The following is an 18,695-nucleotide window of genomic DNA, read 5'->3' on the forward strand; positions in this document are numbered from 1 at the left end:
TTGTAGATGTGCACAGCGAAGGAATTGCAGCAATTGCAGCAATCGATCGGGCTCTCTTCCACCAGGGGCCCTCCAACACCGGCACTTTACTCGAAAACTTAAAAAAGTAATGAGGGAGTAAATACTCTAAGATTTCCAAATATCATCTCATGATCTCTTAGCGCTGGTCAAAGATTTTATCTGAACCCTGGCACATCAGTGTCATCACCCTCACCTGGAGACCCTCTGGTGCAAATTGTCGCCCCAAGGCCGTTTCCTGTCAGATGGTTGCAGGGACGTGCTGCGGACAGGAGGTTGCAGGGTCAGCGGTTCAAGGAAGAAAGATAAAAGTTTCAAAAGAGACCAGTGCAGGGAGGACTCTCAGCTTTTTGTCCTGGCATTAAGAGAAATCAAACTACGAGTGATTCAAATTCAAAGCCATGCGAGAATCTCATTTCGGAGGCAATGCGGTGTTGCGAGTAAGGGAAACCACTTGCTCCGGGGTCTTCCTTCCCTCGCTAGGTCTGTGACCTTGGAAAGCACCTGCCCTGCCTCAGTAGCCTCAGCTGTAAACGGGGGTCATCACGGTGCCCACCTGTCAAGACGGCTGGAGCAGTGAGTGACAATGGGTGCAGCACTGCAGTCTCTGTCTGGCTGTCTACACCGCATACCTGGTACTGTGCCTGGCACGTGACAGGTGCTTGGGAAATAGAGAAAGAAAGAGTGAGTGAATGAATGAATGAATGAACAAGAACATGGTAACTGCTTCACAAATGTTAACTGTCACTGTCATTGTGAAGTATTTAATTCTTCCATCCTGCCCCTACAAGGGCAAGAAGTACAGTTCTATTGAGTTGGTTTTATTCCCCCCTTGAGACTGTCACCAGCAAGAGAATGGGCGTTGCAGATGTCAGCAGAGGCTTCCGAGGGAAAGCAGGGCCGGACAGACCCGTAAACCGGACAGTCGTCGCACGACCAGCGAGGGTGGAGTCCGCCACAGTCTGCTCTCTTAGCACATTGCGTTGCTCTTTAAAAAAATTGTATTAAGTATTTATTTATTTATTTGCACTCCCCACTACCCTTGTGTTGCTTTTTACATTATCTTTTTCCTTTTGTTTTCCTTTATCTTGTTCCTGTTTTTTCACCCAGTAGTGGAAAGAGCAGGGGTTGCACGAGGCTGTGCTCTGCAGAAATCCTGGACAAATCATGCTACCTTTCCGGGTAATGAGGGTGCAGGAGCAGTTGCTGTTTGAGTTCTTGCTCAGTCTGTCACACTGAGGTTCTATGATTTTTCCTTAATAGCTTAACACCGGGGAGCATTTGAGTGCATGAACTTGCATTTTCAAAGTGTAGTCTGGGGACCTGGGGAGCCCCCAGACCCTTTCAGGCAGCCTGGGGTTAAAACTGTTTTCCTGATACTGAGATGATATTTGCCTTTTTCACTCTCACCCTCTCACAAGCGCGAAAAGCCCACGGGTGTTCTTTGAGATTGCACACTAGCCCACCCTGCGGGCAGGACCACTGTGTTTTGCATGGTATTCAGCAACAAATTCACAACTAACTGAAAAGGCTCCCTTTTCCAACTACATAGCCAAGTGAGGCCAGATCTTCTTCACGTGCATACCTCGACCAAAACAACATACTGACATTGCAACACATTGACTGCAGAAGCCAACATAGGAATTTATCTGTTTTATATGAAGCCAGACATTAAAACAGATTTGCAAAAAAGGAAAGCAGTGACTTTCTTCTCACTAAATGTTTTTGTTGTTTTGCAAAATGTAGTTATTTTTCAGAAAAATATGTTATCTATGTTAATGTGAAATGGGTTTGTTATACTGTGTTCAGATGAATGTAAGCATAGGTTTTTAAAATCTCAACTTTAATTCCTTTCTTTTTTTTCCTTTTTTAAATTAATTTATTTTTTTTGAGACAGGGTCTCGCTCTGTTACCTGGGCTAGAATGCAGTGGCACAATCATAGCTCATTGCAACCTTAACCTCCTGGGCTTACTCAATCTACCTGCCCCAGCCTCCTGAGTAGCTGGGACTATGGGTGTGTGTCACCACGCCTGGCTAATTTTTTAATTTTTTGTAGAAATGGGGCCTGGCCATGCTGCCTAGGCTGGTCTTGAACTCCTGGCCTTAAAGAATCCTCCCACCTCAGCCTCCCAAGGTGCTGGGATTACAGGCATGAGCCACCATGCCTGGCCTAATTTCTAATATAGTAAATATTGCTAGAAATAACCACCTTTAAGCAAAAGCTGTACATAGTCTTTAATTATGTTTTAGCATAAGGGGTCTGAGACCAAAAGGATTGAAAGCCACTTTTCCAAATTTACCAGAATGAGACGAAGTCAGCGATTTGGTTATTTTTTATAAACTAAGCCTCTGTTGTTTAACCTCTTTGACCTTTTCATTTCTGTAACTTTTCATTCTGAGATACTGTATTAGATGAATGAGGTCACTTCTCTGTTGTAGTGGTGTTTTGCCTGAATGTAGGAATTTTGCAGCACTCAAAGTCAGTGCTGAGTAGATGGAGATGGGTAAGGTTTAAGAGAATAGAAATAAGGCTTTCAGAATCTGGAGTATGTTCTAAAAACATTGCTCTCTTAACAAACTTGTAGCCTGAGCAAACATTTAAAATTAAATAAAGCAGGTCAGTGGTCTTCCTCCTGTAGTTGCCCTCTCATTGAAAAAGACATCAAGACTGGGTTAGTTTGCGGACAATAAGTAATGCCTCTCATGCACAACACTGGAGAACATAGAAAAGGAAGGAAAGCTAGCCAACTCACTTTATGAGTTTAGTGTAGTGTGATAAGAAAACTGAAGACAATAGAAGAACAGAAATGTGGTGGCTTTAAAATATGTCCGCAGATTCTTTGACAAGTTCCCTTTGACAATTCCCCTGCCCTCGAGTGTGGGCTGGGTTCAGTGATTTGCTTCTAGCAAAAACAGACTATGGTAGAAGTGATGATATGTGATGTCCAGACTAGGTCATAAAAACCCATGGCTCCTGCCTCGCTCTCTCCGGTCACTGTGGGGGAAGCCAGCTGCCATGTTGGGAGGACACCCTGTTGCGGCAGTGTGTACAGCTAGCGTTACATCTGTTATTTGTTTGACCGGGGAAAGAACCGAGCGGCACACAAAGTCGAAGAACAGCCTATATTCTTCTACAGCAGGCTCAGCACACCTAGTGTTACAGCTCTCTTCGTGTCTTCCGATGTTCTCCTCACCCTGTCCTTCTGGCCCTGCTTTTATACCCTTGGAGGGGCTCAAGAAGCATCCAGTCAACTACAAGCTTTAACATCCAATCAACAACAAGCTTTAACATCCAATCAAAAACAGTGGGATTCAAAAATTACCCAATCAGGATCACGCAAGCAGCGTGGCTGGCAACAGGCAGTGGCAGGAGGGCCTGCGGCCTGCCATGGGGCCCTGAGGCCTCTCTCAGCTGCGGGACCCAGCCCCAGCAGTGTGCCCTCCAACTGGCCACGAGCAGCGTTGGCCCATGGAGATGTGGAGCTACGGGGAGGCGGCAAGTGACTGTGTCCCAGCGCCCGACATTTTCCGCATCAACCCAAGCAGCCCTGTGGGGAGGTCATGTGGTGCGGAACTGACGCTTGCTGCCGACAGCCATTGGAGGACCTTGGAAGTGGCTCCTCCAACTCTAGCCGCCCATCCCCAGCCAACAGTGTCACTGCAACTTCACGAGAGGCCCTGTGCCCGAACCACCCAGATAAGCAGCCCTCCAATTCCTGACCCACAGAAACTATGAAATAATAAATGTATGTAATTTAAACCCCCACAATTTGGGGAATAATTTGTTGTCCAGAAGTAGCAAATTAATCCAACCAATATAACTTTTGACTGCAGAGGCAAAAGTCCTGTAGAAAACCCCACAACTCTAATTCTCAGCAGTGCTGTATCTGAAGTAATACATTATGACTAAGAAGGGTTTAGCCCAGGAATGGAAGGATAGTTTAGCATTAGAAAAATCTGTTTATGCAATGCACCACTCTCACAGAAAAGAATACAAACTTGAATTTAAACATTTATTCTTGATTAAAAACTTTAATAAACTGGGACTAGAAGCTAACTTCCTTAACTAATAAAAGGTATCCACAAAAATCCTACACAAACACCATACTTAATGGTGAAACTTTAAAAGCAGCCCCATTTAAGTCTGCAACTTGATAAATATGCCATCACTGCTTCCATTCACAATATAGTGGATGTCTTACCCAATGTAATAGAGCAAGAAAAGAAGGGGTACAAAAACTGCAAAAGAAGAGACCAAAATATCCTTATTTGCGAATAATAATTGTCTGCAGAGAAACATCAAACAGAATCGTGGATAAACTATTAGAACTAATAAAGGGATCAACAAGATTTCTGACTACAAGGTCAGGACACAAAAATTAATAATGTATTACTATCTTTTGACTGTAATAACCAAATAAAAATATAATTAAATGAAAAGGCAAAGGACCGAGAGAAGCTTTGACAGTTTTAAAGAGGAATGAAGGCCAGGCACGGTGGCTCACGCCTGTAACCTTAACACTCTGGGTGGCCGAGGCGGGTGGATCACTCAAGGTGAGGAGTTCAAAACCAGCCTGAGCAAGAGGGAGACCCCGTCTCTACTATAAATAGAAAGAAATTAATTGGCCAACTAATGCATATAGAAAAAATTAGCTGGGCATGGTGGCACATGCCTGTAGTCCCAGCTACTTGGGAGGCTGAGGCAGCAGGATAGCTTGAGCCCAGGAGTTTGAGGTTGCTGTGAGCGAGGCTGATGCCATGGCACTCACTCTAGCCTGGGCAAGAAAGTGAGACTCTGTCTCAAAAAAAAAAAAAAAAAAAAAAAAAGAGGAATGAAGCAAGGAATCTTTCTCACCAATGCTGACTTATTGCAGACAGTGTTAAAACTTACATGGTAAGTTGCCGTAGCAATGAAGACACTGTGACATTGGCATGGAAACAGACACAAGGCCAGCGGATCACAGGAGAGAGTCCTTCTCTCCAACAGACCCTGCACCTGGAGGCTCAGGAAGTGCAGAAGATGCCACTGCAGTTCACTGGAGAAAGGATGGGGCTATTCGATGAATGGTGCTAAGAAAATTGATTATCTCTATGGAAAAAATTAGAACTCTTAACTCAAACCATACACAAAAATAAATCAGGTGGATTGAAAGACCCTAGTGTGAAAAGCAACACTATAAACTGAATGTAATGCAGGAAATGTTTTTACCAGCTCAGAAACACAAGCCATAAAGGAAGTGATTGATACGTTTGACATTAAAATTGACAGTGTGAGTTCATCAAAAGACACTGTTTTAAAAAGCAAAAATATGAGCCACACACTGGGAGATGTTTTCATTGCACATAAGTGACAAATGATTAGCACTCAGATTGGAGAACTCCTTACATGTTGGTAAGAAAGAGACAAACAGCCCAACAAAAAAATGGGCAAAGGGCTTGAACAGTAATTTAACAGAAGAGGAAAAATAAATGGCCAATAAGCATGTGAAAAGATGCTCTGCCTCATAGGAAACCAGGAAAATGCAAACTAAAACCACAGCGCCATACCATCTTATACCCACCAGATTGACAACAATTTATAAGTCTGACAGTATCAAGCATTGACGAGCTGGCGGAGCGAATGCATAACGCTGCTATTGAGAGTGTAAATTGAAAGAGGCAGTTTCAAAAACAAGTCAGCATTGCCTAATAAAACTGAAGATGTATGCACGCTACAACTCGAATTCTAATCCTGCCAGCACGCACACTAGGCAGATCTTGCATGCATGTACCGGGAAGCTTTTATAAGAATGTTCATAGCAATAATGTTTCAGTAACAAAAAGGTGAATGCGGCTCAAATTCCGTTAGCAATAAAGTAGATAAATAATGTGTGGTATTTGCCTACGATGGAGTATCATACAGCAGTGAAAACGAATAAGCTATTCCTGGCTGAATCTCAGGGCCATCACGTTGCATCAAAGATGCAAATGGCCGGCCGTGGTAGCTCGCCTCTGTAGTCCCAGCACTTTGGGAGGCCGAGGCAGGAGGGTTCTTGAGGCCAGTTCAAGACCAGCCTGGGCAGCAAAGCAAGACTCCGTCTCTACAAAATATGTTTTAAAAAGAAATGCAAGAATGGCAGAAGAATCCATACAGCATAATTCTATTTGTTCACACTTAGAAAACATGCAGAACTGAACGATACATTGTTTAGGGACATATGCATAGTTGGCAAAACCATAAAGGGAAGCGAGGGATGATAAACAACATTCAAGACAGTATTTCCGTCTGTGAGGGGAGCGGACGGGGGCGTCAAGTAGATGGAAACTCACGGAAGACCAGGGCCTGGGAACCTAGACCGCCTTTGCTAGCTGAGTCACGAGCACATGACAGCTTCATCTTACCATCTTTCTCTGTGCCTCACACCTGGGTACAGGTGTGCATTGGGGAAGAGTGTTGGCCAGCTGTGAACTGAATGAAAGTGCTAGCCCAGAAGCAGATCAGTGGGCGTGGCCTCCAGACCCTAGATCTGGACCTACCGGGTGGGAGACCTGGCCGCACCCCTTCTTGAGCCGACCTCTTCATCTCTCTTTGCCTCAGTTTTCTCGTGTATAAACGACCTGGCGATGGTGAAGACCTCACAGAGTAAGGATGAGGATTCTATGAGTTAATATTTTGTCGGCGCCTGGTACCTACTAAGCACTATATGTACGTTTGTTAAATAAATGAACGAAGCCAAGGGAGGGGACTTGTGAAGGTGGGGGAAGTGGAGTGCTGCATTTTCAAGGTATCCTCCTGATCCAGGAGCAGAACCTGAAACAGCCCGGCCCCACCCTCCAAGTGTGGGGGCAGCTTTTGTGGCCCCGTTACTGAGATTAAGGGGAGCAAAAGGTATTAGGTGGCAGAGGCCTTGTGAAAGCTCTTGGGGGCAGTCTGCTGATGAGGGGAGTGACGAACATTACCCCAACTCTCAGTACGTGACATGCCCGTCCTCAGCTCATAGTTTGTCTTGGGGTGCTGCCTCCAGGGTGAATTCCAAGGTGGCAGGGCACGTAGTGAGTCTCCGTTCCTTGAAACCAAGCTGCATGGGTGACCAGCCCGGTTCTAACGGGCTGTTTGGTTTGCCCCTGCCTGGGCCTGGCCTTTTCTCTCTTGGGTGAACCCATGGCAGGAGAGCCCTGTGTTGTCTGGCTGGGGGCCCAGTGCTGGGGTTAAATTCGGAAGTCACTCAGCTGTCAGCGTCCCAGGCCTCAGAGACCTGGGAGGGACGGTGCAGCCGCCGGAAGCACCACACACGGACCTAGCGGAACCAAGCCTGAACTTTGGGGTGATTGTCTCCATGCACAGGACATTTTCTGTGTCATAGTGACACTCCATGCTTATTTGCCGGTGTTTTCTCCTCGGAGCTTGGGAACTTCGAAGAGAAAAGTATTGTTCCTCTTCTTCCCTGGACGGTGAAACTGCTTCTCTTTGTCATCACCCTCGCTGGTGACAGCCATGGATCCGCTCCACAAATCCTCACCGAGCACTTGCTAGGGGCCACGTCTGCCGCTATTTCAGACTCATCCCTACCTCTGGGTGGGGTGCAGGCCAGCACTGTCTCCCATCAACGAGCCTGGTCCAGTGCGTGCTGCTGTCTTTTGGGGGTGGGAGCTGTGTGGAACAGGCCCAACACGACCTGCTGCTCCCACGTTGTTTAGTGTTCTGCTCCCTCAAAAACACTCATTGTCAGCCGGGCGGCTCAGGCCTGTCATCCTAGCACTCTGGGAGGCCGAGGCGGGCGGTTTGCTCAGGGTCAGGAGTTCGAAACCAGCCTGAGCAAGAGTGAGACCCCGTCTCTACTAAAAATAGAAAGAAAATTAATTGGCCAACTAAAATATATAGAAAAAATTAGCCGGGCATGGTGGCTCACGCCTGTAATCCCAGCTACTCAGGAGGCCGAGGTGGGCGGTTCGCTCAGGGTCAAGAGTTCGAAACCACCCTGAGCAAGAACAAGACCCCGTCTCTACTAAAAATAGAAAGAAATTCATTGGCCAACTAAAATATATAGAAAAAATGAGCCAGGTATGGTGGCGCTTGCCTGTAGTCCCAGCTACTCAGGAGGCTGAGGCAGGAGGATCACCTGAGCCCAGGAGTTTGAGATTGCTGTGAACTAGGCTGACTCCACAGCACTCTAGCTCGAGCAACAAAGCGAGACTCTGTCTCAAAATAAAAACAAACAAACAAAAAAACCAGTCATTGTTTTGAGTCTAGCGTTTCAAGCCACTCATGCAGAAGGACTGTGCTTTAAGGACTGTGCTTTAAGGGCCGTAGTGGTTATTTTTTGTTGAAATGTGGCCTAGCACCAGCTTTGCCCACCCCCCATGGAGGTGTCCCCAGCCCCCTGCCCCCAGCTGCTGTGGAAAGCGGAGAGGCCACAGAGCAGGTCTCCTGCGGCATTTCCGCAGCAGGGATGTCCGCGTGCCAGGGCATCTCCGGTTCTGCAGAAAAGCTCCCAAACCAGATGGCGCCTGGGCCTGGGCCTGGGCCGAGCAGGAGGCCGGCATGGCTTGAGGAAGGCAGAGCCAGGCTGCTCAGGAAGGACTGGCGCTGCCACCCTTGCAGTGTCACATGCCTCCAGAAAGGAGCACAGAGGGAGACAGTCCCCTGCTACAGGGGCCACTCGCAGGCTCTGGGGAAACTGTCATTCATGAGGCCTCAGTTCCTTTGGGCCATCGCTTCCCTCTGCCAGCCACCAGCTGCTTTTCCAGGGTACAGTGTTCTCACTGGAGAAAGCCACTCAGGGCAGATGCCACACTCATCCCGTTGTTGGAGGGGCGACCTCCTGGCCACGTTGGGGCTGCCTCGACCCCTCCCCTCCTAGCTGGTGTCTGCCAAGGCTCACCCCTGGCTCCCAGGAAGGCTGTCACTTCTGTCCCCAGTGTTAAGATCGCGCCCATGCAGTTAAGGAGCACTGGGTGGGCTGGGGGCGTGTGGGAAACAGGCCCAGAGCTGCGTCCTGCAGAGCCGGGGCGGGTGGGGCAGAGCGCTCTAGGGCCCCTGTGGCCTGGGCTCCCGCCCCCGGGAGGGTCCTGTTCGGGATCGGCCACCTGCCGGGCGTTCTGCTCCGTAATCTGCGCGCCCCAGGCGGGCGCCACCCTGGCCTGCGCCCGCAGAGCCCGGGGCGATAGCGCCTTTGCAGCCGATAAGGCCCTCGGAGCGCCCGGCCTGCGGCCGTCGCCGCCCCACTCGTCTGTGTCTGTGCCCGCACAGGCTGCGGGGCGCCGGCAGCCCCCACGCTCCGCGCAGCGAGCCCCACGGCCCCGCCATGCCCGGCCCCGCCGGCTTCGGCAGAGTGAGTACAGGGCGCCGCGGGCGGGGAGCAGGGCGCGGGGCGCAGGGCGGGGGGACGCGGCGGGGGCGCGGGGCGCAGGGAGGCGGGGACGTGGCCGGGGCGCGGGGCTCAGGGAGGCGTGGGGGGGGACGCGGCGGGGGCGCGGGGCGCAGGGAGGCGGGGGCGCGGCGGGGGCGCAGGGCGGGGGGTGGGGGACGCCGCGGGGGCGCGCTCTGGCTCCCCGCGTTCCAGCAGCGGGGCAGGCGGGCCGGGCTGGCTGCTCTGTCGCCAGGAGGAGCAGGTGGCCTCTGCTTGACTCGGTTCATCCAGTTCACATTTTTTACAGCCAGAGATTTGCTGTCGTATTAAGTCCCAGTTACTTGGGTGTCTGAATTTTGTCCTGTCTGCAAGAGAGATTGGGAAAAATGATTTTTGGGTTATAATCCAAGTCTGTTAAGAGTCTCGAAGCTTTCCTTTGACTCTGCTGAGCAGTGTGTTTTTTAGGTGTGTCTTCACAAGCCGGTGCGAAGTGGGCCTGGGAGTGGGCTGCTCAGCGTGGCCCCTTGTGGAAGGGCGCTGGCTTGTTTTCTGAATGGCCTGCAAACGGCCAGCCTCCTCGTGGGTGGTCCGGCCTGTTGTTAAATGCTAAACTTTGGCTTCAGGAAGGGAGGAAGGGAAGGAGCTTGCAGGCGGCCCTGGAAGGCAGGGTCTGCTGGATGGATATTTTCAAAATGATAGTGGAGCGTTAGAGGGAGTTCCCCGTGAGGATGGGACTCGCCCCCGCCCAGCGGCCTGGCGGGCTGCGCTGTTTCTAAGTGCCCTGTGTCCGCTGGGCGGGGGCTGCGCTGTTTCTAAGTGCCCTGTGTCGGGGTGAGGCCCTTCGTTTTGGCGATGGGTTCAGAGGCCAGAGTTGGACATCAGGCCACATGGCCAGAGCCAATGAATGAAAGGGACTGCGGTTTGGTCACCAGGGAGCCCATCTCTTCTGCTTCTAGGAGTTGCTGGATGCAGGGGAAACGATATTAAACGGGAATGTCTTTGTAGTGGACTGGCATCTTCACGGGTGGCCTTCCCTGGCTGCTGTGTTCTCCCTGGCCTCCCAGCACACGCCGGCTAAGCCCCTGGGGCTCTGTGCTGGGCCGCTCGGGGTCACAGGCCCTTGGAGGTGGGTCCTAGGGGCCTGCTCCGCACACACCGCACAAGCGGGAAGGGCCTGCACGTGCTCCATGGAACAGTGAACTATCCCCGGACTCACACGAAAGCCCTGTGTTTTGCAGGCGTCAGGCGTGGCCGCTAACAAAATATTTAAACTTAGCATGATGCTTTTACCAACCAAATAACAGCTTTCAAGGAGCCACTTTTCTCTGTGTCTCAGTTTTCTCATCTGGGCAATGGGTCTGCCGTGAGGCTGAAGTGAGTTACTCGATTGTGAAAATATTAGCGAAGGGAGCAGAGGCCTGAGGACGGTTATTGTAACCAGGGTCAACACGCTCAGCTGACCCTTGATTTTGGATCAGTTATAATGGATCAGTTATAATTAATTTTTAAGCCCACTGGGCCAGTGTCTTTGCAAAAGCAGCTGATGTATTTTGAGATAAATCGAAGGGAAGTATATTTGGAAAAACAGGGTGCTTGTTGTTAGTGTTGTTGCCAAAAAAGAGAGAAAATAGGGCCCTTTCTAAAGGGAAAGCGATTGAAAAATCTTTGTCCTTAATTTCCGTTCAACAACCTTTAACAAACGTTTATTAGGCACCTGCTGTGTGCCAGGTCCCGCAGTGGCACTGGGAGTGTATCAGCGAACACAGCAGAGGAGAATCCGGGCCTTGCAGAGCTTGCCTTCCAGCAGGGCAAGGAGACAGATTAAAAACAAAACAGATGGGTAAACAGCAGCCTATTAAAAGGTGAAAAGTCCTATTGGGGCCGGGGTTGGGGGGAGTCGGCGCGGGGAGTAGGCTTGGCGAGTTCTGCAGTTTGAGTAGGGTGCTTGGAGAGGTGCCCCTGAGCAAAGGCTTTGGGGGGAAGGTGAGGGAGACAGCCACACACAACTCTGGAGGAGGCGGCAGAGGGAGTAGCGCATGCGTAGGTCCTGGGGCGGCTGTGTGTTATGGGAATGACCAGGAGGCCAGTGTGCCTGGAGCAGAGTGAGGAGGCAAGAGCAGGAGGAAGCGAGGGCAGAGAGGTGGGGAGGGAGAAACTGCGGAGGGGGACAGGTGCAGAAAAGGTAGGCCTTGCGTGTCACGATGAGGAGTTTGCTTTTGCCTTGAGTGAGGTGAGAAGCATTAGCCAGTTTGGTATTAGAAGGACAAATGGTATGACTTGACTTCCCCCTATCTATACTTGTGACTTCCTAAGGCCTTTGAAATCAGCCCCTAGGGATGGGCTGCCAAGTCGGACCACCTACACGGTGCGGCAAACGGTGTCATCGCTGAGTTCTAGCCATTGTGCTCAACTGTTTCCCCTCTGGGATGCACAGGGCTGGTCGTTGGCACAGCCCTGCGTGATGCATTTTATGGCCATGCCTGAGTATTAATAATCCCTTTCTCCCTTGCACACTTCAATTTAATGAGAAAATAAATAGTGACACAGATGCTCTTTACTTAAAAAAAAAAAAAAGACCATTGATGATATTAAAAAGGAGACAGGAGCCACTATAGAATCATATTTCATGTGCAGTACAGTAGTTTATAATCACAGCTGCTAATGACCCTGTTGTTTTCTTTGGGCCTGGGCCTGGGTGAGGCAGACTGCGGTTCTAGAGCACTAGCTGTCGAGAGAGGGTCTCGCTCGGGCAGGCATGCAAGAGCGGTGTTGGTGGAGGGGAACCTTGAACTCGAGCTGAGTTTCAGAAGGTAGCGACGGTCTTCCCACACGCGGTCTCGCTCTCTGCCAGCCGTGCTTCACACGCAGCCAAGGGGATCGTTCAGAAAGGCAGATCTCGCCACGTCACACGCGTGTGCCTCCCACCCTCAGCGCTGTCACCGTAGTCTTAGGGGAGAGTGCAGACGTCCTCCGGTGAGGCCTGGTCCTGCCCTGGTCCTGCGCTGCCTCTGAGCCCTCCCCAAGCAGTCGCGCTGGGACACCGTCTGTCCCTTTGACAGGCTGCGCTTGGAAATTTCTTAGTATATTTAGAAGCCCCACATGGGTGAGGCTTTTGCTGCTTGCTTGTTTGCGGTTGTGTCCTTGGCACCCAGCACAGTGCCTGCCACATAGTAGGGGGCCGTTAAATGTTGGCTGCACTGATGGATGGACCGTGCGTGGATTACTTGTAAAACCCTTTGATTGCTGCTCACAAACCTGCAATTGAAAATTATTGCTCCAGCAGTTGTTAGATCTGACTTTTTAGGTGCTTTGCTCTTGGGATTTAAAAAAAAATTCATCAGATAGTTTCTCTTTTCCTCTGGACTCTCATTGCACTTTGTGGGAACCTCCCCTAGGGCCCTTCTCATTTTCCACACTTTTCCACTTATTTATACGTGTGTCATCCCTCCCGCACGCAGGGGCGGACGGGAGGAGGGTAACAGTCACCTCTGACTCATCTTTGAGTCACTTCCTCTTATTTTCCCTGGCATTGACCAAGGTCTTGAACCTGGGGCTGAAAAATGTATTTGTTGAATGAGTCTGGGCTCCTGCTTCTCCTTCGCCTGCCCAAGTCGTGAGCGTGGACTCTGTTGGTTCGGAAAATAAGTCTGCAGGCTGGCCCTCTGCGGAGGTGGGTGGTCACACCCGGCTGCCCCTCCAGCCCTGCTGGCCGAGCATCCGGGTTCTCGGCACACCCAGGCTGGCTGCAGCCTGAGCGCCTCCTGGGGCAAGCTTAGAGATTGTCATCATTCTCGACAGGCAGTGTTAGAGACCCGGCCTGAAGCGGGATTGTTTTTGCCCCTCACCTCCTCTGCTGCTTGCTCTCCGAGCAGAGGCTGATTTATCTCGCGGATGTACTGGGGCGCAGGAAGAAAAGCGTGTTAGGGGAGCAAGAAGGGCCCCACCTGCCAGCTGCTAAAATCTGTTAGCGTGTAGGGGAAGGTTGGCACGGGAGGGGAGACAGAAAACCTGCTTATGGACAGACTAGTGCAAATGGGAACAGCCTGGTTTCAGTTTGCTGCAGAGAGCTGGTGCCTACAAAGGCTGAAAAGAAGCTGGCCTGGGCCCAGCCACTGCCCAGGGGTGATAGTGATTTGCAAACTGTGGAACCGATTCCGGCTACTCAGAACCCATTAGCGTCTCCTGCTACTCAGACATCCCAGCCACCTGACCAAGATTGCCGGGCGCCTTCCTCCTTCCCACTCTGGCAGGCTCCCCTGGGGCGGGGTGAGCTGGGGGTGGGCCAGGGTGTGCACCTGTGGTTTACTCCCCCTCGAGGTGTGTACAGCTAGCGTTACAGCTCTTATTACAGCTCTTATTCATTTGACGGGGGAAAGAACCGAGCAGCACACGAAGAGTCGGAGAACAGCCTTTACTCTTCTACAGCAGGCTCAGCACACCTAGTGTTACAGCCCTCTTCGCGTCTTCTGATGTTCTGACTCTTTCCTGCCCGGCTGCCCCTGCTTTTATACCTTTGGTGGGGCTCAAGAAGCGTCCAATCAACTACAAGCTTTAACATCTAGTCAATAACAAGCTTTAACATCCAATCAAAAACAGTGGGATTCAAAAATTACCCAATCAGGATCACGCGAGCAAGCATGGCGGGAAACAGGCAGCAGTACAAGGGCCCAGGGCATTCCGGCACGTGGGCCCCGAGGCCTCTCTGCCTCGGGCCGGCCCCAGCAGCGCACCCTCCAGCCAGCAGCGCTGGCCTGCGGAGATGTGGAGCTACGGGGAGGCGGCAAGAGGCTGAGTCCCGGCACCGGGAATTTTCTGCATCAAAGGGAGGCAATGGCTACAGGCCATCTATCTCCCAGCCACCTAACGTCTGACATCCCTCAGCTCTGGGCTGGCTAATGTTTTCCCCTACGCGGTGGTTGGACGGTCCCAGCAGAACCCCTGGTCCTGTACTGCCCTCACCCCCCCGCCTGCCAGGAGGCCTAAAGTTCTGCCCTCAGAGACCATTCCTTGGGCTCCTAAGGGGGCTTTGTCTCTAAAAGCACTCTGGTGGGTTGCGTACACTTAGACCTTCCTAACAGGATCTCGAGCTGCACAGGCGCACAGAACGCATCGCTGGTGGGATTCGTAGGTGGTCAGGCAGGAGGAGCGAGGCGTGGAGTTCAGGGCAGGTTCGCGCTGGGGGGAGGGGATGAGGAGGTAGCAAAGGAGGGAAGTCCTCGCTCCCCGACGTAGGGCGGTGACCGCGAGCGAGATTCCTTCCTGGGTGTTCGGGTATCCTGATATCTGGGTGCCAGACACCGCAGCCTGTCGCATGTGGAGCGTGCAATTTGACGTGACGTTGGGCTCAGATTGGACCCGGAGGCCTGTGACGGGAGCTGCTCGGATCCCGCGTACCCTTCTCACGCGCGTGCTGTCCAGCTGTCCAGGGGTCAGCCCGGGCATTGGCTGGGCTTCCTGGTCCGAGTTCCCCGGGGTGTCGTCTCTTGCCCCTCCAGTAGCCTTTCAAACACTGTGGGTGGATAGTACCGTTTTGCAATACGAAAACACAGCGCTTTCTGCCGGGCGCCGTGGCTCACGCCTGTCATTCTGGCACTCTGGGAGGCCCAGGCAGGCGGATTGCCCGAGGTCAGGAGTTGGAAACCAGCCTGAGCAAGATCGAGACCCCGTCTCTACTATAAATAGATAGAAATTAATTGGCCAACTAACATATATAGAAAAAAAACTAGCCGGGCATGGTGGCGCATGCCTGTAGTCCCAGCTACTTGGGAGGCTGAGGCAGCAGGATCACTTGAGCCCAGGAGTTTGAGGTTGCTGTGAGCTAGGCTGACGCCACGGCACTCACTCTAGCCTGGGCGACAAAGCGAGACTCTGTCTCAAAAAAAAAAAAAGAGAAAGTGCTTTCTTTTTTTTTTTTCTTTTTTTTTTTGAGACAGAGTCTCGCTTTCTTGCCTAGGCTAGAGTGAGCGTCATGGCGTCAGCCTAGCTCACAGCAACCTCAAACTCCTGGGCTCAAGCGATCCTCCTGCCTCAGCCTCCCGAGTAGCTGGGACTACAGGCATGAGCCACCATGCCCGGCTGATTTTTATATTATATATATTAGTTGGCCAATTAATTTCTTTCTATTTTTATGGTAGAGACGGGGTCTCGCTCAGGCTGGTTTTGAACTCCTGACCTTGAGCAATCCGCCCACCTTGGCCTCCCAGAGTGCCAGGATGACAGGCGTGAGCCACCGCGCCCGGCCGAAAAAGTGCTTTCTTTACTCACACCACCTCAGTGCGCTGCTGACGCTACCTGGGATGTAGTGCCACATCCCCTGTGATGTAGATGTTACCACCCTCACTTTCCGGGTGAGGAAACAGGCCGAGCAGTCCATCGACTGGCCCAGTCCCACAGCGAGGCCCCCAGCTCACGCGTGTCTCCTGACACCCTATGGAGAGAGACTCCTGGTGCATGTCTACATGCTGACTGTGCTGAAACTGTCACTGTATGGCCCGTGTCCCCACTAGCCTGCAGCCCCGGCGCCCCTGCAGGACAAAGGCCAACAGTCTGAGTGCGGCCGGCAGCACGGCAGATGGCCCGGCCTGTGGGCTCTGCAGCTGGGGCACCTGGGTCTGAAGCCTCGTTCTGCTGCCTTCTAGACATGTCATCCTGGGGCCAGGTGTATGCCTTCCCGTCCCTCCAGCCTGGGACAGCAGCGATTGCCCCCGAGCTGTGAGGAATAGGGGAGGCGAGTTCGGTGCCTGGGTTTCCAGGAAAAGATCTCCCCGCCGCCTTCAGTCTACCTTCAGTTCAGGTCAGCGGAATTTACTGAGTAGGAAACAATAAACGACAGCACCCCGTGCCCTCGGGGAGCAGCAGATGTCACCCGAGTGGATGGAGGCAGATGCCACTGGAGGCTCAACCAGGGAAGAACGAATCCTGCCGGTCGGGAGAGCAGGGGGGCTTGCCGGGGAAGCCCCACAGATAAGGAGAACTTTGGGCCTCGAAGAACCCGTGGAATGCCCCGAAGCAGAGAAGGCAAGGCAGGGGCTGGGACATCAGACGCGTCGTCCGGGTGCTCGGGGACAGGAGGGTGGAAGGTGGCAGGAGATGAGCATGCGGGGACGGGCAGGGGCCGCGGGAGCTCTGAACATCAGCCCGAGACTTCCCACTTTACTCTCTGGGTGTGGGAGGAGCCGGCACACGGTCCTTGAGTAGGAAGGCGTTGAGGTCAGATTTGGGGCTCAGAAAGCCCCCCTGGCAGGGTTGGTGGGGGAGGGGTGTCACTGGCATGGAAGCAGTTAGGAACATGGTGCCCGTCTCCGGCGGCGGCCGTCCGTGAGGTCCTGGATCAGGGCGGGTGGAAGATGGAGACCGTTGCCGCGGCGTTGGCGTCTCCGTCCGGTTGATGCTCACGGCAGCCGCGTGAGGAGTTCCTGCCTGTGCCACAGAGGAGGAACCAGAATTTCACTGCAGGTAGCAAGGGCGATAAAACCAGGCTGCCGTTCGGGGTGTCGACTGGCTGCCCCTGCGGTCTGGGGTCTGGGGTCCCAGGAACTCGGTTCCGAGGCCTAACCAGAGGACCGTAGGTTTGGCGGCTGACAGTGCTGACCCAGCTCGAGGGTGCTAGTGCTGGCATCAGCACACCCACCTCGCAGGGAGAAGTGCGGTCCCTCCGGTCTTTCGTGTCGTTTTGTGTTCTCGCTCACTTGCGTTCGCCGGTCGGTGAATCCTGCCTCGTTAAGAAAACCCAAGCGACAAGTCGGTGGGAACCAGCGCCCTGGTGAGTGCGGCCAGAGAGACAGGAGGCGAAACCACCCCGAATGTGTCATCAGGGCCTGGCGACTCATGCCCGCCCGTAGCCAGTGAGCACCGCGTTCCGTGCAGACTGCTGACCAAGCAGCTCCGGGCGGAAAGCGAGTCTCGCCGCCTGGCGTCCGACCGACAGCAGCTGCCCGGGCTGCTGTGCTGGGAAGGGCTCCGGGGCCGCCCGCAGCCTCTGGGCAGGAGAGCCGCCAGCACCTGGCACCCTGCGCGGGGCTGGGGCAGGGCTGGGTGTCGGTGGGAAGGTTGCAGTGGCCTTCGGGGGCCATTGCTGGTTTTCTTTTCCCTTCCTTCCACCTCTTTCTTCAGTTTAGCCTTAATCAGAGGAGCCACGTTCTGCCCAGTGTTTATTTGAGAGACATCCTGTCTTTAAGGATGCCTAAAGCCAGCTAGTCATGCCTTGCATGTTCATTTTGCTGGTTTTCCTTTCACGGGGAAATATATATTTCTCACTTCCTTGTCAGTTGGGGCAGGACGGGGTTGGGGGCTTAAATACGGGCCAGAGTGGCAGTGAGTGGCAGGGGCTGTGTCCCACGTCTGACCCAGGCCTGTGCAAGTTCAAAACCCTTTTTGTTGCCAGATAGCGGTTAAGCCCCGTCTGCCTTGGGATGTCCCCGGCACTGAACAGATGCGTGCGGAACTGAAAAGTGCTCTGATTTTTGTGTGCAGGTGAAACTGCACACTGCGAAAATGTGTCAGGGTTGTTGCGTTGAATGGCTCCTTAAATGGAACTTGTTCCGCCACCACCTTTGTTGCTCTCCTTACGGAGCCGTGGAAGCAGTCTTTTATGACAGCCGCAGTCTTCCTCGGGCCCGGTTAAAGGACGTCTGCAGGCGGGGTGATGCACCGGCACAGTGGGAGCTTGGCTTCTCAGTCTCCATCTCTAGACGGTTTTCCGGTGGGGTTTTGAAAAAAAAATCACTTGATTTTCAGTGGCTTTGTGTGTGCATCTGAGGGGGGTGCGAGCGTTTGGCGCCGGCCGCCACAGAGGGGCAGGTGCTGAGGTGCTGAGTGCCCAGAGGAGCAGATTGTTCCGAATGTCCCAGCCGCAGGGAGGTGGTAAACGGATGCTCCAGGGTTGGAGTGGCCGTGCTGAGCCCCTACTCTTTACTCCTTTCATTTACAGCAGTGGCCATTAGGAACTTCTCTGGCCTCTGAGCAAATGGGATGTATTTAGAGCGAGTAGTGCCTGGGGCAGCCGTGATTGTCCTGTGAGTGTTTTTGCTTTGCTCATTTGCATCTAATTCTGTTTGTTTACCAATAAAGATGTGCCCTGCTCAGAGGCATTGCTGCTGACTGTGAGCCAGGCGGATCAGGGCCCAGGGCACACATTCGGGGTTGCCTGTAGCTCCGGCCTGCCTCTGGGGTGCTCCTAACCCTGGTCCCCATGTGCTGTGCCCTCACGCCTCTCCCTGCAGGTCTCGCTCCCTGGCAGGATGCAGCCTGAGCGTCACAGCCTGGAAGGGAGACAGGCAGGTGCCTGAACCACACTGCAAGCCGAGGAGACCGGGGGACTTACGGCACAGGCTCGCTGCAGGTGTTGG

General features: G+C 52.7%; 1 protein-coding gene across 7 annotated transcripts in view; it reads left to right on the forward strand.

The window, feature by feature from the left end:
* The window catches only part of ANK1 (ankyrin 1), a 215,596-nt gene that overhangs the window by 76,242 nt on the left and 120,659 nt on the right, over positions 1-18,695 (forward strand). Inside the window, exon 1 of one of the 7 annotated variants that reach the window (XM_075997378.1) lies at positions 9,229-9,330. The exons of the other annotated variants lie outside the window; for them this stretch is intronic. Within the exon in view, the coding sequence (XP_075853493.1) occupies positions 9,304-9,330 (27 nt within the window). The 5' untranslated portion in view covers positions 9,229-9,303. Of the gene's footprint in view, positions 1-9,228; positions 9,331-18,695 lie in introns of those variants that run through there. 7 annotated transcript variants of the gene reach the window in all.

This window comes from Microcebus murinus, chromosome 24 (assembly GCF_040939455.1).
Source record: "Microcebus murinus isolate Inina chromosome 24, M.murinus_Inina_mat1.0, whole genome shotgun sequence".
Taxonomy (NCBI): domain Eukaryota; kingdom Metazoa; phylum Chordata; class Mammalia; order Primates; family Cheirogaleidae; genus Microcebus; species Microcebus murinus.